This window comes from Lycorma delicatula, chromosome 9, assembly GCF_047948215.1.
Source record: "Lycorma delicatula isolate Av1 chromosome 9, ASM4794821v1, whole genome shotgun sequence".
NCBI lineage: Eukaryota > Metazoa > Arthropoda > Insecta > Hemiptera > Fulgoridae > Lycorma > Lycorma delicatula.
In genome coordinates, this window is record NC_134463.1 from 126,922,541 (window position 1) to 126,935,881 (window position 13,341).

The 13,341-nt window shown below is 31.7% G+C and overlaps 1 protein-coding gene across 3 annotated transcripts in view; it reads left to right on the forward strand.

The window, feature by feature from the left end:
• sNPF (short neuropeptide F precursor) overlaps window positions 1-13,341 on the forward strand; it is a 306,882-nt gene that overhangs the window by 231,964 nt on the left and 61,577 nt on the right. For all 3 annotated transcript variants that reach the window (XM_075374874.1, XM_075374875.1, XM_075374873.1), the window contains exon 3: window positions 9,968-10,113. In XM_075374874.1, coding sequence (XP_075230989.1) covers window positions 9,968-10,113 — 146 coding nt within the window. The remainder of the gene's footprint in view (window positions 1-9,967; window positions 10,114-13,341) is intronic.

The following is a 13,341-nucleotide window of genomic DNA, read 5'->3' on the forward strand; positions in this document are numbered from 1 at the left end:
ATTATACGTCGCGGACTGTCGCCTTACATCAATCGGCTACCGAAACACTGAAGAGCAGCAGTTGAAAATTGTTTTATATAAGTTCCATATCATCTTTTACGTGTAGTGAATGTTAATAGCAATATCATATGATTATTATAATTGATCTTATTATATTAGATGAGTTTTCATGTCGGTCCTAAATACTTGAACCAAGTAATCAAAAAAAGAGTGCGCCTATTTTTGTTTCTACCGATAAGAAACTTTTTAAAAAGTCATTGTGAATAAAATAAAACTTTTTGTTATTTCAGCTAGATCTATCTTTTTTTTTTTGAGCCACAATGCGTTATGTGATGATAATGGTATAAATCTACATTTTCTTTTTAATGCTTTTATTTACAGTAGCATCAACAATTATAGTCATTAGCGACTAAAGTAACACTATCATGTACTATTACATAAAACAACAAAAATAAACAGGAACAATAAAGAATAAACATAAACAAGTAACAACAATAAATATCAAATAAATTACATAAATCACCCAAAAATCATTAAATCGTATTTTTCACTCCACTGTAGGAGAAGAACCGTAACAGACGTTTTACACCTTCGTTCTGGTTTAATAGAAATTTCTTATCCGAACCCAGATATAAGTTTGGTTCAAAAGGAGCGTGGGTAAGCCTGGTGTGTCAAATCCTTAGACGAGTTAAGGAGTAATTAATCTACATTTAATACATTATCTAAATATGTACAATTTAAAACGTATGTTTATAGGAATTTAATGTTTATAAGAAATTATTACTTGATATTCCTTCGAGGTTATCAAAAACGTTTTACGATAAATGTTACGATATAACAGAAGATTATTTCATCAAAGATTTTAACAGATATTAACATGATAATGCTCAATTAGAAACAAAATTAAAATAACTTGAAAATATTGTGGAAAGATTAGGAATAGAAAACAGTCAACTTGTACGTGAAAATTCCAATCGTATATTTGAAAACGTTCAATTAAACAAAAGAGTTCAGAGACTTAAAACTATAGCTATTCCATTTACACGTGATAATGAAGATAATTCTCTTGTAATTATAGATAACAAAAAACCGGATGATCGATAAAAATATTATGCTACCAGCGTTAAATATGATTTTTCAGAATCTACATTTATTAAATTTAATAAAAGATTTCCGGATTGTGAAACTGTATACGAAAAATTAAAAGATCCGAAGAGGGTAAAATCTTCTCTATCCAAGAACGGTTCCACTTTAAAAGGAAATCTAATAATTTTCACACAAGAATGAACGTTAACATTTTAAGGTGTGAATCGGACAATTTATACGATAAGTACGTTAACAGTTTATAATGTAAAAAAATAAATCTTGTGTAATGTTTTTTTTATTTATGTATATAGTAAAAATGAAAGATATCTCGTTTTAATACGACAATTTAATTTTTGCATCAAATTTTTACAATTAACATCAATATTTAACGACAATATTTTCACGGTTAATGATTGTTTAATGTATCTAAATTTAGTTGGCGGGGAAAAAATACAATAAATTTATCGAAAAAACAGATTATTTCACGATTAATTATACTGAACCGGTTGAAACTATAAAATACACTATGTTTTACGAAGTACTTTTAATTTTGTCGTATCGTTTTCGCGAATAATTTCTTCAACAATAGGTTTAATTTCATTTTCTACATATGTCGTGATGGCAACTTTCAAGAGAACTTCCGTAACGCGATGTAACAAAGAAACAAAGGAATTAATTGAATTTTTATATTAATATAGCCGACGCGCACATTCACGCATCGGCTTTATATGAGGTTAAAGATGATAACAAAGACGAAATAACTAAAATTAATACATCTAAATTTAGTCGGGTGGAACACACGACAAAATATTTCATATAAAACAATAAACACAAATTTTTAATCTACAACATTTTCAATGTTAATGATTCTTTAATGTATATGTCGGCCCCGCAGATTTGCTAGACCAAAATATTTCATATAAAGTATTTTTTTTTAAATAAACAGTAATCTTGTAATTTTTCTTTAACGTATTTAAATTAGGAGTTGAAGATCTTCACATATGCTATCCATAGTCAATATAAATCTTTAAAACAAATTTTATTTAATTAAAAAAAAAAGATATCTCATTAATGAATTCATCTAATTGATGCAGTTTTTCATTAATTTCTTTTACGGAATCTATTATTGGTTTAAAGCATTCAGCAAATAAAGCGTTTTGTTCAGCTAAACCCAATATGAATGCTGCACGTCTACTTTTAAAAGTTTTATCAAGCTTATCAACTTCAACCGTTGTTTCTCCCTTTTATGTATGTTTCTGTAGAAAAACACTAAATTTCAAGCGATTGGCGTTAGACGCTGCGTTCGATCAGCGTTCAAACAAACAAATAAATAAATTATAACTTTTTTTTTCGGAAACCTGCAGATAAGACATATCTTAGCGGGAACCAATATTTTACAATTTACAAAAATAAATAAATAATAATTGTTATTAATTAATCCGGAGGGATACGGATCCCGTTCAGTCACTATTTTCACGCGCTAGAAAATTCAATTATCACGCGATAAATGTAAGAGGAAGAAAAGCGTGTAGTTACTATATAAATAAATTATTTCTTATTTTTAAACTAAAATTTGATATGTACGGCGTAAAAAAAGTATAAACTAGTAAATATTAATGCTACGTTATTTCAAATCGGTTGACAAAGCGGTACAAATTTGTGAAGCGTGAACGTTTTCAACGGGAGGGATCTGTATAGCTCAAACTGCTACTCCTCAATCGCTTTCGTAAGTTGTGTGCGAGTCTGCATATGTATTTTATAAGTGTATGCGAGTGTATTGTTAATCGTTTGCATGGGGCTACCGACACTGCATTGTACTCGTAGGCTACCAACACTGCAATGCATAACAGAGTTCTGCATATATAAATGATGAATTTTGCATCGGTAGGCGGTCAATCTTTATTCATAGCTATCTTATGTAACTCGATTCGTCTTTGTCTACCCGATTACTCAAATTAATTACAAAAATACGCAGTTATGTTGTTTTTTAAGCCGTCCATCTTTTAAATAATAAATTTAAAATTTTGTAAATAAATGTGTTTTCTCAAAAAGAGTAATATAAATTACCTTAGTTTTCGTCTGTATGAAAATATAAAAGCAAAACATAAATACGCAATAAGAAGCTAACTCTCAAAAAACAAAAAATTTTTATTAAATTATTTTACTATTCTATTTAGAATTCTGAAGTTATTGCAATAACGGTACGATTCAAACATCGATATTAAAAAAAAACCACAAAATCTATTTTAAAAATGTCTTTATTTACCCTATTAAGTGTTATTCAAAAGGAGCCGACCTACTAAAGTAATGTACTATAAATCTAAATTAAACTTAAAAATATTGGGCAATTTTATATATATAAGCGCAATTAATAAACTGCGCTTGTTCTGATTCTTGGGGGGGGGGGGGGATAGAATCGAAGTAATTAACTTGTTCTCTTGTGAAAATACTCACTAGTTATTTATTACAAAATGTATCGTTGTGGTGTAGAATCAACGCACACATTTTTACCAAACGATTCATAATTTGTAGATCTCATAATTTGTACACCGAAAATTCAGCAAAGATTATTTACTGATATAGACAATATCACTGCGGTATAAAACTGTAGAAAAAAATTAAAAAGTTATAATTAATACAATGAATGTATCAGAATTTATATCGGTATCTTCATCGCTTCAAGGTGTTTGAATAAAAAAACCAGTTATAAGAAGTTAGGAAAGCGAACCGGTTGAGAATCTTTTAAGATGTTTATTCTATATTTTATTTATATATACTAGCCGGCCCTAGGCACAACCGGGACCCTCGGGGCTCAGGTTAGTCCAGGGGAATCCCAGAGCCGATTCAGAGGCTCCTCGGGGCCTCCGAGGATGAAAAGGCCTACCGCATCCCTGAAGAGCTCGCTTCACTCATAATTCCTAATTTTCCAAAGGCACCCTGTACACCCGCAGAGCTTGCTTCGGTCACCATTCCCGTCTACCCAGAGGGGCTCCACCCCCTGGCTACCCGGTTTGAGCCCCCCAGAGGGCTTCGCACTGTACGTTATCCTCACGGTCGTGAGAATAATACCGATAAATAATAATTATAGTGTTAAGGTTTTACAGAACCGTTAAAAAGATAATAAATTACAAAAGATAGAATAACGATAACTAAAGTACATACACCTTTGACGACGAAAAATTCACAACTTATTTCTTTGCCGTGGTGGCAGAAATATAATAATTAAGTAAACTGATTAATCTATTATTTCCTTAATTAATATATTTAATTCACGATTTCACACCCTCCTTGACGGGCAAAGACATAATAAATATTTTTAATATCTTAACCTTTAAGAGAGCTAGGGCCTCGGTCGATAACTTAAAACCTTCCCTGGGATAACACGAATGTATCCTGCAAATTTGAATGTAATCGATCGGTCGGTTCTCGCGTGATGCGATAACAACAGATAAACTATATATATATATATATATATATATATATATATATATCAGCTGATTTGGAAGTCGAGAGTTACAGCGTTCAAGTCCTAGTAAAGCCAGTTATTTTTACACGGATTTACGTGGATATATATATATATATATATATATACATAAATTTCCGAATAACCGTGAACTGTTAGATCGAGAGTGTACGTGATGCGTGCAAAAGTTAGCCTTCAACCTACTAACTAATTCCCCGTTTAAATTTTAAAAATCAGAAGATCGGTTGCGAAGGTATAACAGCATTTCCGAATAACCGTGATCTGTTTGATCAAGAGTATACGTGAAGATTGCAAAAGTTAGCTTTCAACCTACCCACCGGGTTGGTCTAGTGGTTAACGCGTCTTCCCAAATCAGCTGATTTGGAAGTCGAGAGTTACAGCGTTCAAGTCATAGTAAAGCCAGATATTTTTACATGGATTTGAATATTAGATCGTGGATACCGGTGTTCTTTGGTGGTTGGGTTTCAATTAACCACACATCTCAGGAATGGTCGAACTGAGAATGTACAAGACTACACTTCATTTACACTCATACATATCATCCTCTGAAGAATTATCTAAACGGTAGTTACCGGAGGCTAAACAGGAAAAAGAAAGAAAGCTTTCAACCTACCCACCGGGTTGGTCTAGTGGTTAACGCGTCTTCCCAAATCAGCTGATTTGGAAGTCGAGAGTTACAGCGTTCAAGTCCTAGTAAAGTTAGTTATTTTTACACGGATTTGAATACTAGATCGTGTATACCGGTGTTCTTTGGCGGTCGGGTTTCAATTAACCACACATCTCAGGAACGGTCGAACTGAGAATGTACAAGACTACACTTCATTTACACTCATACATATCATCCTCTGAAGTATTATCTGAAAGGTAGTTACCGGAGGCTAAACAGGAAAAAAAAGAAAAAGCTTTCAACTTACTAGCAAATACCCTGTTTGATTTTGTAAATCGGACGATTGTTTGCAGAGATATTATAAGAGCGCCCCAGGGGCACCCCGTTCGTTACCGGTCGATGGTGACGATCGGTGTACTTTCCTAAGAAGTGCTCGCATACCGCACCACTCAAGCCTCACTCGCAGTCCCAACAGGAAGTCCATTGTTGTTAGAGATTTATTTAATATCATTTTATTTTATTTAACGTAAATTTAATTCTATTATTTTTGTAATATTATGTGCTGGATTGATTCCAATCGTTCAGTTCAAACCCAGCTCATACAGTGACGCTCACAATTCACACTTCATTCGTTAAAGTTTGTGCTTCAACCGGCAAATCTTTTTTTCAACATATATTTTTTCGAAATTTTTTTGAGATGAAATATATCTAAAACATTCTTAGTTGTGCCGATAAACACGGCTAAAAATTTGGTTGCGATCGAATAGATTTTTTTTATCCCGAACAAACAAAAACCCTATTTTTCTCTGTGTAGTAGTATATGTATATTTAGTTATTCTTTTTTTTTTAGTTATTCTCTATTTCTTATTCTATGATATTTATTCCGGCATACCTTTTTTTAAGAATGATTCGATAAGCAACGAAACGTTTCAATAGATATAAGAGTCAACGAAACTCGTTAGAATTAGTTTGAATTAAACCGACTGATCTGTAAAGTATAATTTTAACTAAAATTTGGTCTAAAGTGAAAATGGAAAATTTATTAGAATCAATGAAACTGACACCCGATGACGCACAAAGCTTTTACAAATTCTTAACGACAATAAAAAAAGGATGAAGTTTTACAAATTTAATTCAAAGAAGATGTAATCTTGAGTAATAAATTTGTCAAAAGAGTGAACCTTTTTTTGTCTATTATTAACAAATTATTATTATTTTCTTCGCAATGTTTTTACTAAATAATTTTAGTTTTTATATATATTGTTCTTTTATCGAAATTTATAGTTTATAGTATAATTTATAATTTATAGTTTTTATTATCGAAATTTTATTCAACCTAGAAGAATTATGTATCAGTCATGGTATTGGTCATAAAAAATATTTTAATACTGTTTAGTTTCAATTTCATCAGTTTAGCTAAAAATATTTCGTTTTTCTGAAAATTATTTGTACGTTTGAATTTTGTTAACTTTTATAGTTTTAATTTTTACTTTCCCGGAGAATTAGCTAGAATATTTATATTGAAGGGGAATGTATGGTAATCATGCCTAAAAATGTAGTATCTGATTTTTTGTTAATCTGTTTAGGGTCAAACTAATTTTGGCTTTATATCTTAGCATTACTCAAACCGATTTTCTTCAAATTTGGCTCAAATATTTTAAAATATCGGGCTTTGATCGTATTAATTTTTTTTTCAAAATTCGTTAAGGGTGTAGATGATATCGCGAAAAAAAATTACGATTTGTTTTAGAGGCATTTTACAGAAAAATTAAAGTAAATTTGATACCTATAATGCGTAAATAATAAAATATTTTTTTTTAAATCAACCCCTATCTCTGAAATATATGTGTTTTTTTTCTTTTGCTCTATTTCCCTTCGATTTAATTTTTTCAAAAATATTTTGAGTTTATCTTCATATCCAGGGGTAAGAAATGTCTACTTTTTTAATTATAGATCCCGGATCTAATAAGTAGAAATTTTTTTTGAGATTTCTCCTTTTTCGTACTTTAGCCTCCATAGAAGGGGTTGTTAGATTTAAGGAAAGTTTTACTTTAGCATATATATATATATATGTTTTTTTGTTCTTTTGCTTTATCTCCCTATATAGGTACTAATCAGTACCTACTCAGAGCGGCATCGCGGGGAATTCTAGGCTTAAAAATAAAAGTTGCGAATCTTCTGCTGTTAATTCTGTGTACAGTCCGTATTATCTACCTATTTAATTATTGAATATATGAGGTATATATTATGGAACACGATCCTTGTATGCATTTGTTTGCAATCGCTTCTTTCATTCCGTCAATCATTTCGCGCGCTGCCCGTAGCCATTCTTCCAAGTTTCCATCGGTACTTATAACTTTCTAACAATCTCTTCCATTATTTTGTGAATCCGATCGGACTGCCAAATAAATTATTTCCTAATAACAATATCGGGTAATCTACTTTCAGGCAGATTGAGCGCAATGAAAACGCATTTTAAATTCCTTTTTTATAGAATTTCCATAATAAAGACTAAATCCCGTTTTCAAATACGGAATGTAGTCGGGGATATTTTGAGGTAAACCAAACATTCTCTTCAAAATCAAGAAATCTTCGGATATTCTTTAGATCTTCCCCGTTAAATTTGAAAGTATATGGAACCGGGAAGATTTAGAAATGCATTAATATTCCTAGACTTAGTGTATTTCACTCGATAAAAAATTTACGCTTTTGTGACTCGTGCCTTCTAGTTATCGTCATGCGAGTAATTCTATCGATTTAATATTCAAATCCCGGTTTTTTCAAAAATTCTATCAAACACTTTTTTGAAAAATATATATCTGTTTATCTCGTATTTTTCAGTTTAATTGAAAAATATATTCCGATGTGATAAAACAGTTTTTTTTTGAACGCGTTATTTTACTTAAAGTTTTTCTGTTGTAATGCCGAATATTAATTTATATTACTATTTGCGGTATAGACAACTGCAGCTTTAACATTTTCTACAACTTTTATTATATGGGTTTAAAGGTTCTTTTTGTTTTGATGTTGTTCCACATAAGCTTGAAGCTTGTGCGAGGAATACGATATGGAAATAGAATTTTGTAGCGAATGAAAAATGCTACGCCTGACCGGGATTCGAACGTTACCGCTCCACCACGTAGATCAGCGGCGTAGCAATTTAATAACAATTGCTTTCTAAATCAAAGAATATTTCATTTTACTCCTGTGAAATTACCGTCCGTTAAATTATCCTGTTTTAAATAAAATGTTCAAAACTAATTTAAAGTTTATCGTTTGGTATTTATAAAAAAATATAAGAATAATTAAAAACAAAAAGTTATTTTTATACAAAGAGTTTTTAAAGAAAAGAAGGTCGATGTTATAAAAGAGATTCAAATAACGAAGAGAAAAACGTAAAAAGAAATAATTCTGGTGATAAATGAACACACCAAAGTTAATAGTAAAGTTTTCATAATTTATTTCCAGTAATATTAAAAAAAAGATCAGGTGTGGTTTGATAACGGAAGAAATTTGAAGCTTTTTTAATGAGGTTTAAAAAATGTTACTTCTATTACACTTTTTATTAAAATAAGGAAAAGAAAGAATATTTTACGTAAATAAAAGTTATTTTAATTTACGTTAAAAAATTCCTCAGTTTCTTTTCTATAGGTTGTTATACATCTTGTATTTCAAGTCACCAGGTATTTAATTAATGTTTTAAAGAAATTTATATCGTAATTACATGAATATATAAAAGTACAACTGTTATTCCTTTCGTCTACCGATTGGAAACAACAAATACATATACATATCTAGATGATTCAGGAAGCATATGTATTTTTATACTCGTAATTATTTTCAGATAACAATTTTTTATTTCTTTTCTGTACATAAATATCTTTTTATTTACCGTTCGTAATAAAAAAACAAAAATTAAAAACAACGATTAAAGTAACACATTTTATTTCGGTGCGATTGTCTGTTTGAAGGTCGGGTGTAAAAAAATCCTTTACGGTGTTAACTTTGTCTTTGAATAGCTACGAGTTTATTTTTTTAAACTGCTTTACGGCAACAGAAAAGCCTTATTCATTTACCGTTCTTTGTACCACATTCTTGTCCTCTCGCTTAATTTTTTTCCACAGTACATTTTTCTTCCTAAATAATTTAAACATAAGCACTTTGAAAATTGTTTTTTCGTGCTTGTCCCTTCATTTAAAAACGTATATATTTTTATATAGAATGATTCACGAAAAATGTGACAAAATTTCAGGATATGTCCTACTTGTGAAAATAAAGAAGAAAGTTCATATAAAAATAGGCTCGGAAAAGATTTCGCCTTAATTCCTTCGCCTTCGGTAAAATTAAACCGGACTGTAATTCTTGGAATTCACATTAAGGGGTAAATTTTGCGATTTCATATGAAATTTTACCTGAATAATCGCAGAAAAATGAGCCGCAGAACAACTGTATTTTTAGTAGTTTTCCATAATTTTGTAATAAAAGACAGAATATTGTGATCGCAACCCACTCTACTTTATGTTTAGCGTAAAATAACTTGCGTTAAACGAATATTAAACGGTAAAAGTTTTAAACTAAACAAAACTTGCAGCGTATTTTATTCTGATTAAAACGGTATAAATAAAGTTCACAAAATGTAAATACAGAATTTTATTAATAACAAAACACATATAAACGGGACAGATTTTAACTTTGTATTAAAGGGAACAAAATTTTCAATATTCATTTATAAAGCTAAATAAATTACTCTATCGTTTTATTAATTACACACGCATACTTTTCGTTTTCAGGTGTCCGAGATCTGTACGAGGTGTTACTTCAGCGAGAAGCTTTGGCCGATTCATTACTGAACCATCGCATAGTTCGCAAGAATAACAGGAGCCCATCGTTAAGACTTCGATTCGGAAGGCGCAGCGATCCCCTCCTCTACTCGCAGGTAAATATATTAAAAAGGTGTAAAGTACAGATTTTACCGTGACGGTAACTTTAAAACGAGAAATTCAATTCGATCCCCTCATAGTAATTATTTAATTTATTAATAGAAGATGAACCGTCAGTTAGTTATAAGTCCGGTAAATATTTTCTACCGAACTCGCAGTAGCTTTTATTTATTATAAATTTCTATTAAAATTTATCGTAGACTAATAATTTTCCCGGCTATAGCTCTGCTTCTGTTGCAACCAAATAGTTAAAAAAGAAGCAAAATGTTATCGGAGTTTTTGAAAATGTCGATGTTTCAACACCGTTACTCCAAAAAAACAAATTTCCGGAAGATATATGTTTCTATTTATAACTCGATGATGCCGTTTAATTTTGGACAAATTAAAAAAAAGATGAAGGATAGTTTACGAAGGGAATTTTAATTTTTGTATAGGGATCATAAAAAGTGTGCTGTAGAAGAATGAAACTACAACATACGAGATGCGAGAGAAAAGTAATGAGATTGGTAACACTGCGAGCGATCTGGCAACGCTGTGTCTACCGCTAATAAAAATACATTATTTTTGACAGCGTATCAATGAAGTTCTGTATTTGTTGTGCGTTACGAAAATGGAGCATCGGAATTTAGAGCGACAGAATTTAGAAATTTTATTTTTCTATTGTGTCTATCACTAAAAATATTTTATGACTACTAAATGACAAAGGGTTACTACTGCCGATGTTATTAATTTTATTAAACATACTCTTTGAGGAAAGCGGTAAGGTGACTGGAACGCTGCAGTAAATATTAAACTCCGATACATCATGCGTACTATCATGCAGCATCCCGTGCAAGAATAACCTTCGGGAGGAGGTTATTATTTGCCGTTTGCGAATAGCTAATCTCGCTTGTGAATATCTCATGAGTAAGCAGATGCACGAGTTTGTGCTCGCTGTGACTGCCGACTAACGATGCACCGCATCCTTGTGGATTGCGTCTATTATGCGACATTACGTCGTAAATTTAAATTAGGAGCTAACATCCAACATATTCTAGGAAGCTATATCAGGATGCTATCGAATATCTTGTTGTTTCCTAAGGCCGAGCTATTTCTATTCGGCTATATACAATTATTATTGAGTTTTTTTTTTGTAATATTGTATTATGTTTGTTCCATGCGGTGATAAAATTTATGTGTTTTTTGCCCACTCAAAAAAAAAAAAAAAAAAAATTACATATAAATACAGTATAATTCTATTGACAGAAACATCATTTAGTGAAGGATGTCAACCGGGACCAAAAAGGTTTATTAAAATCCTTATTTTTTTCTAAATTATATTTTTAATACGCATAATTTTTAAGGCAAAAACGTCATTGATTGAAAATCAAAATTTTTTAATTGGATATTATGATATTTTTTGCAGTTGCACTCTTAATATTGCATAATCTAATCGGTAATATTTAAAAACCTTATAGTGTATTTGAAATAAAATTCTTTCAATGGCTGTCTTCAAAGGGTTACACAACCCTTAGCGGTCTTTTTTTACAGGTTTTTTTTTAAATATACTATTTTTGTATTTATTTCAATTTTTTTTTGTCTTCAGTCATTTGGCTGGTTTGATGCAGCTCTCCAAGATTCCCTACCTAGTGCTAGTCGTTTCATTTCAGTACACCACCTACATCCTGACATCTCTAACAATTTGTTTTACATATTCCAAACGTTGCCTGCCTGCACAATTTTTCCCTTCTACCTGTCTTTCCAATATTAAAGCGACTATTTCAGGATGCCTTAGTATGTGGCCTATAAGTCTGTCTCTTCTTTTAACTATATTTTTTCCAAATGCTTCTTTCTTCATCTATTTGCCGCAACACCTCTTCATTTGTCACTTTATCCACCCGTCAAAGTTAACAGACACAATATATTGAAGAATCTGGGGTACTGAAAATCCCATATAGTAATCGAAAATTAAAGGGATACACGGAAAATTAATGACTGGTTAGGACTGCACAAAAATGACGTCCTGGGTCCGTTTTTTTCATACAGCCAACTGTGGCAGGACGCACGTACCGCGACACGCTCGAGAACTTTGCTGTTCTTCATCTCGGGTGCCAAACATAAGATATTTTTTAATCGTGACTTTGAAAAAAAATATTTAAGTTACATTCGTTAATACTTAAAACATCACTACCTTTAAATAATAAAATAAATAAAATACCACTATCTTCTTTTTTTATTTACTTCAATAAAAGGAAAGGTTCTCTCTAACATCGATATTTTTTTTAAAAATATATTTTTACTTTCCCGGTAATAGATATCTATATATTTTTTTGTTTCAGCTATGGATATAAATGAAATTACGGTGATCGGTGGAAACTTTGATGCGAGAATTTTTTGAAATCTCGACGTTTCATGACTTTCTCCGAATAAAAAAAAAATCATGGAAAATTCCGGAAAAATTTATTTATGTTGGCCTGTAAGGTTGTCCGTGCTAAAGGTATCCAAAAATGATGGCCTATATTTTTTAGAAAACCGATCGTTGTAATCTCTGAAACGTAAGTTTAGTCGACAAGAAATATCTCCAAGATTTGTTCTGTATGCTCTCAAGATCAGCGGAGTACGCACGCGCAGGCAAGCCGTCACAGTGCGATTTTAGTCGGTCGAGATGTAGATTCCACAACAGAAGGTTCGATATGTGCTTTGGTTGGCGGAGTTTTAATCAGTTACGCGTGTTCACAGGCGTGTACGAATCGAATAGAATATCGATCCTCCTACATCCGATTCTATAAAGCTTGGTTTCACAAACCGGAAATCATCCAAAAGTTTCATTTAGTGACGAGACTGTGGATCGTCTACAAGATGCATTCACTGACAGTCCTGAATAGTAAATTAAGCGGGCTAGTTAGGAACTGAAAATTCCTCGTTCCACAGTTCACGGCATTGTTCATAAGTCGCTCCGTTTACGAGCGTACAAGTTGTAACTCGTTCATAACATTAAATTAAATGATCACCGCCTGCGATTACAGTCTGCTGAAGAGGTAATACACCGTGCGAAAAAATCCTAATTATCCTTGATACGTTGCAACCTTTCATATGTGCGGGAAAATAAACAGACACAATAAATCGTAGAATCTGGGGTACTGAAAACTCCATATAGTAATCGAAAATGAAAGGGATAAACGGAAAGTCAATGACTGGTTAGGACTGCACAAAAATGACGTCCTCGGTCCGTTTTTTCATGGAGC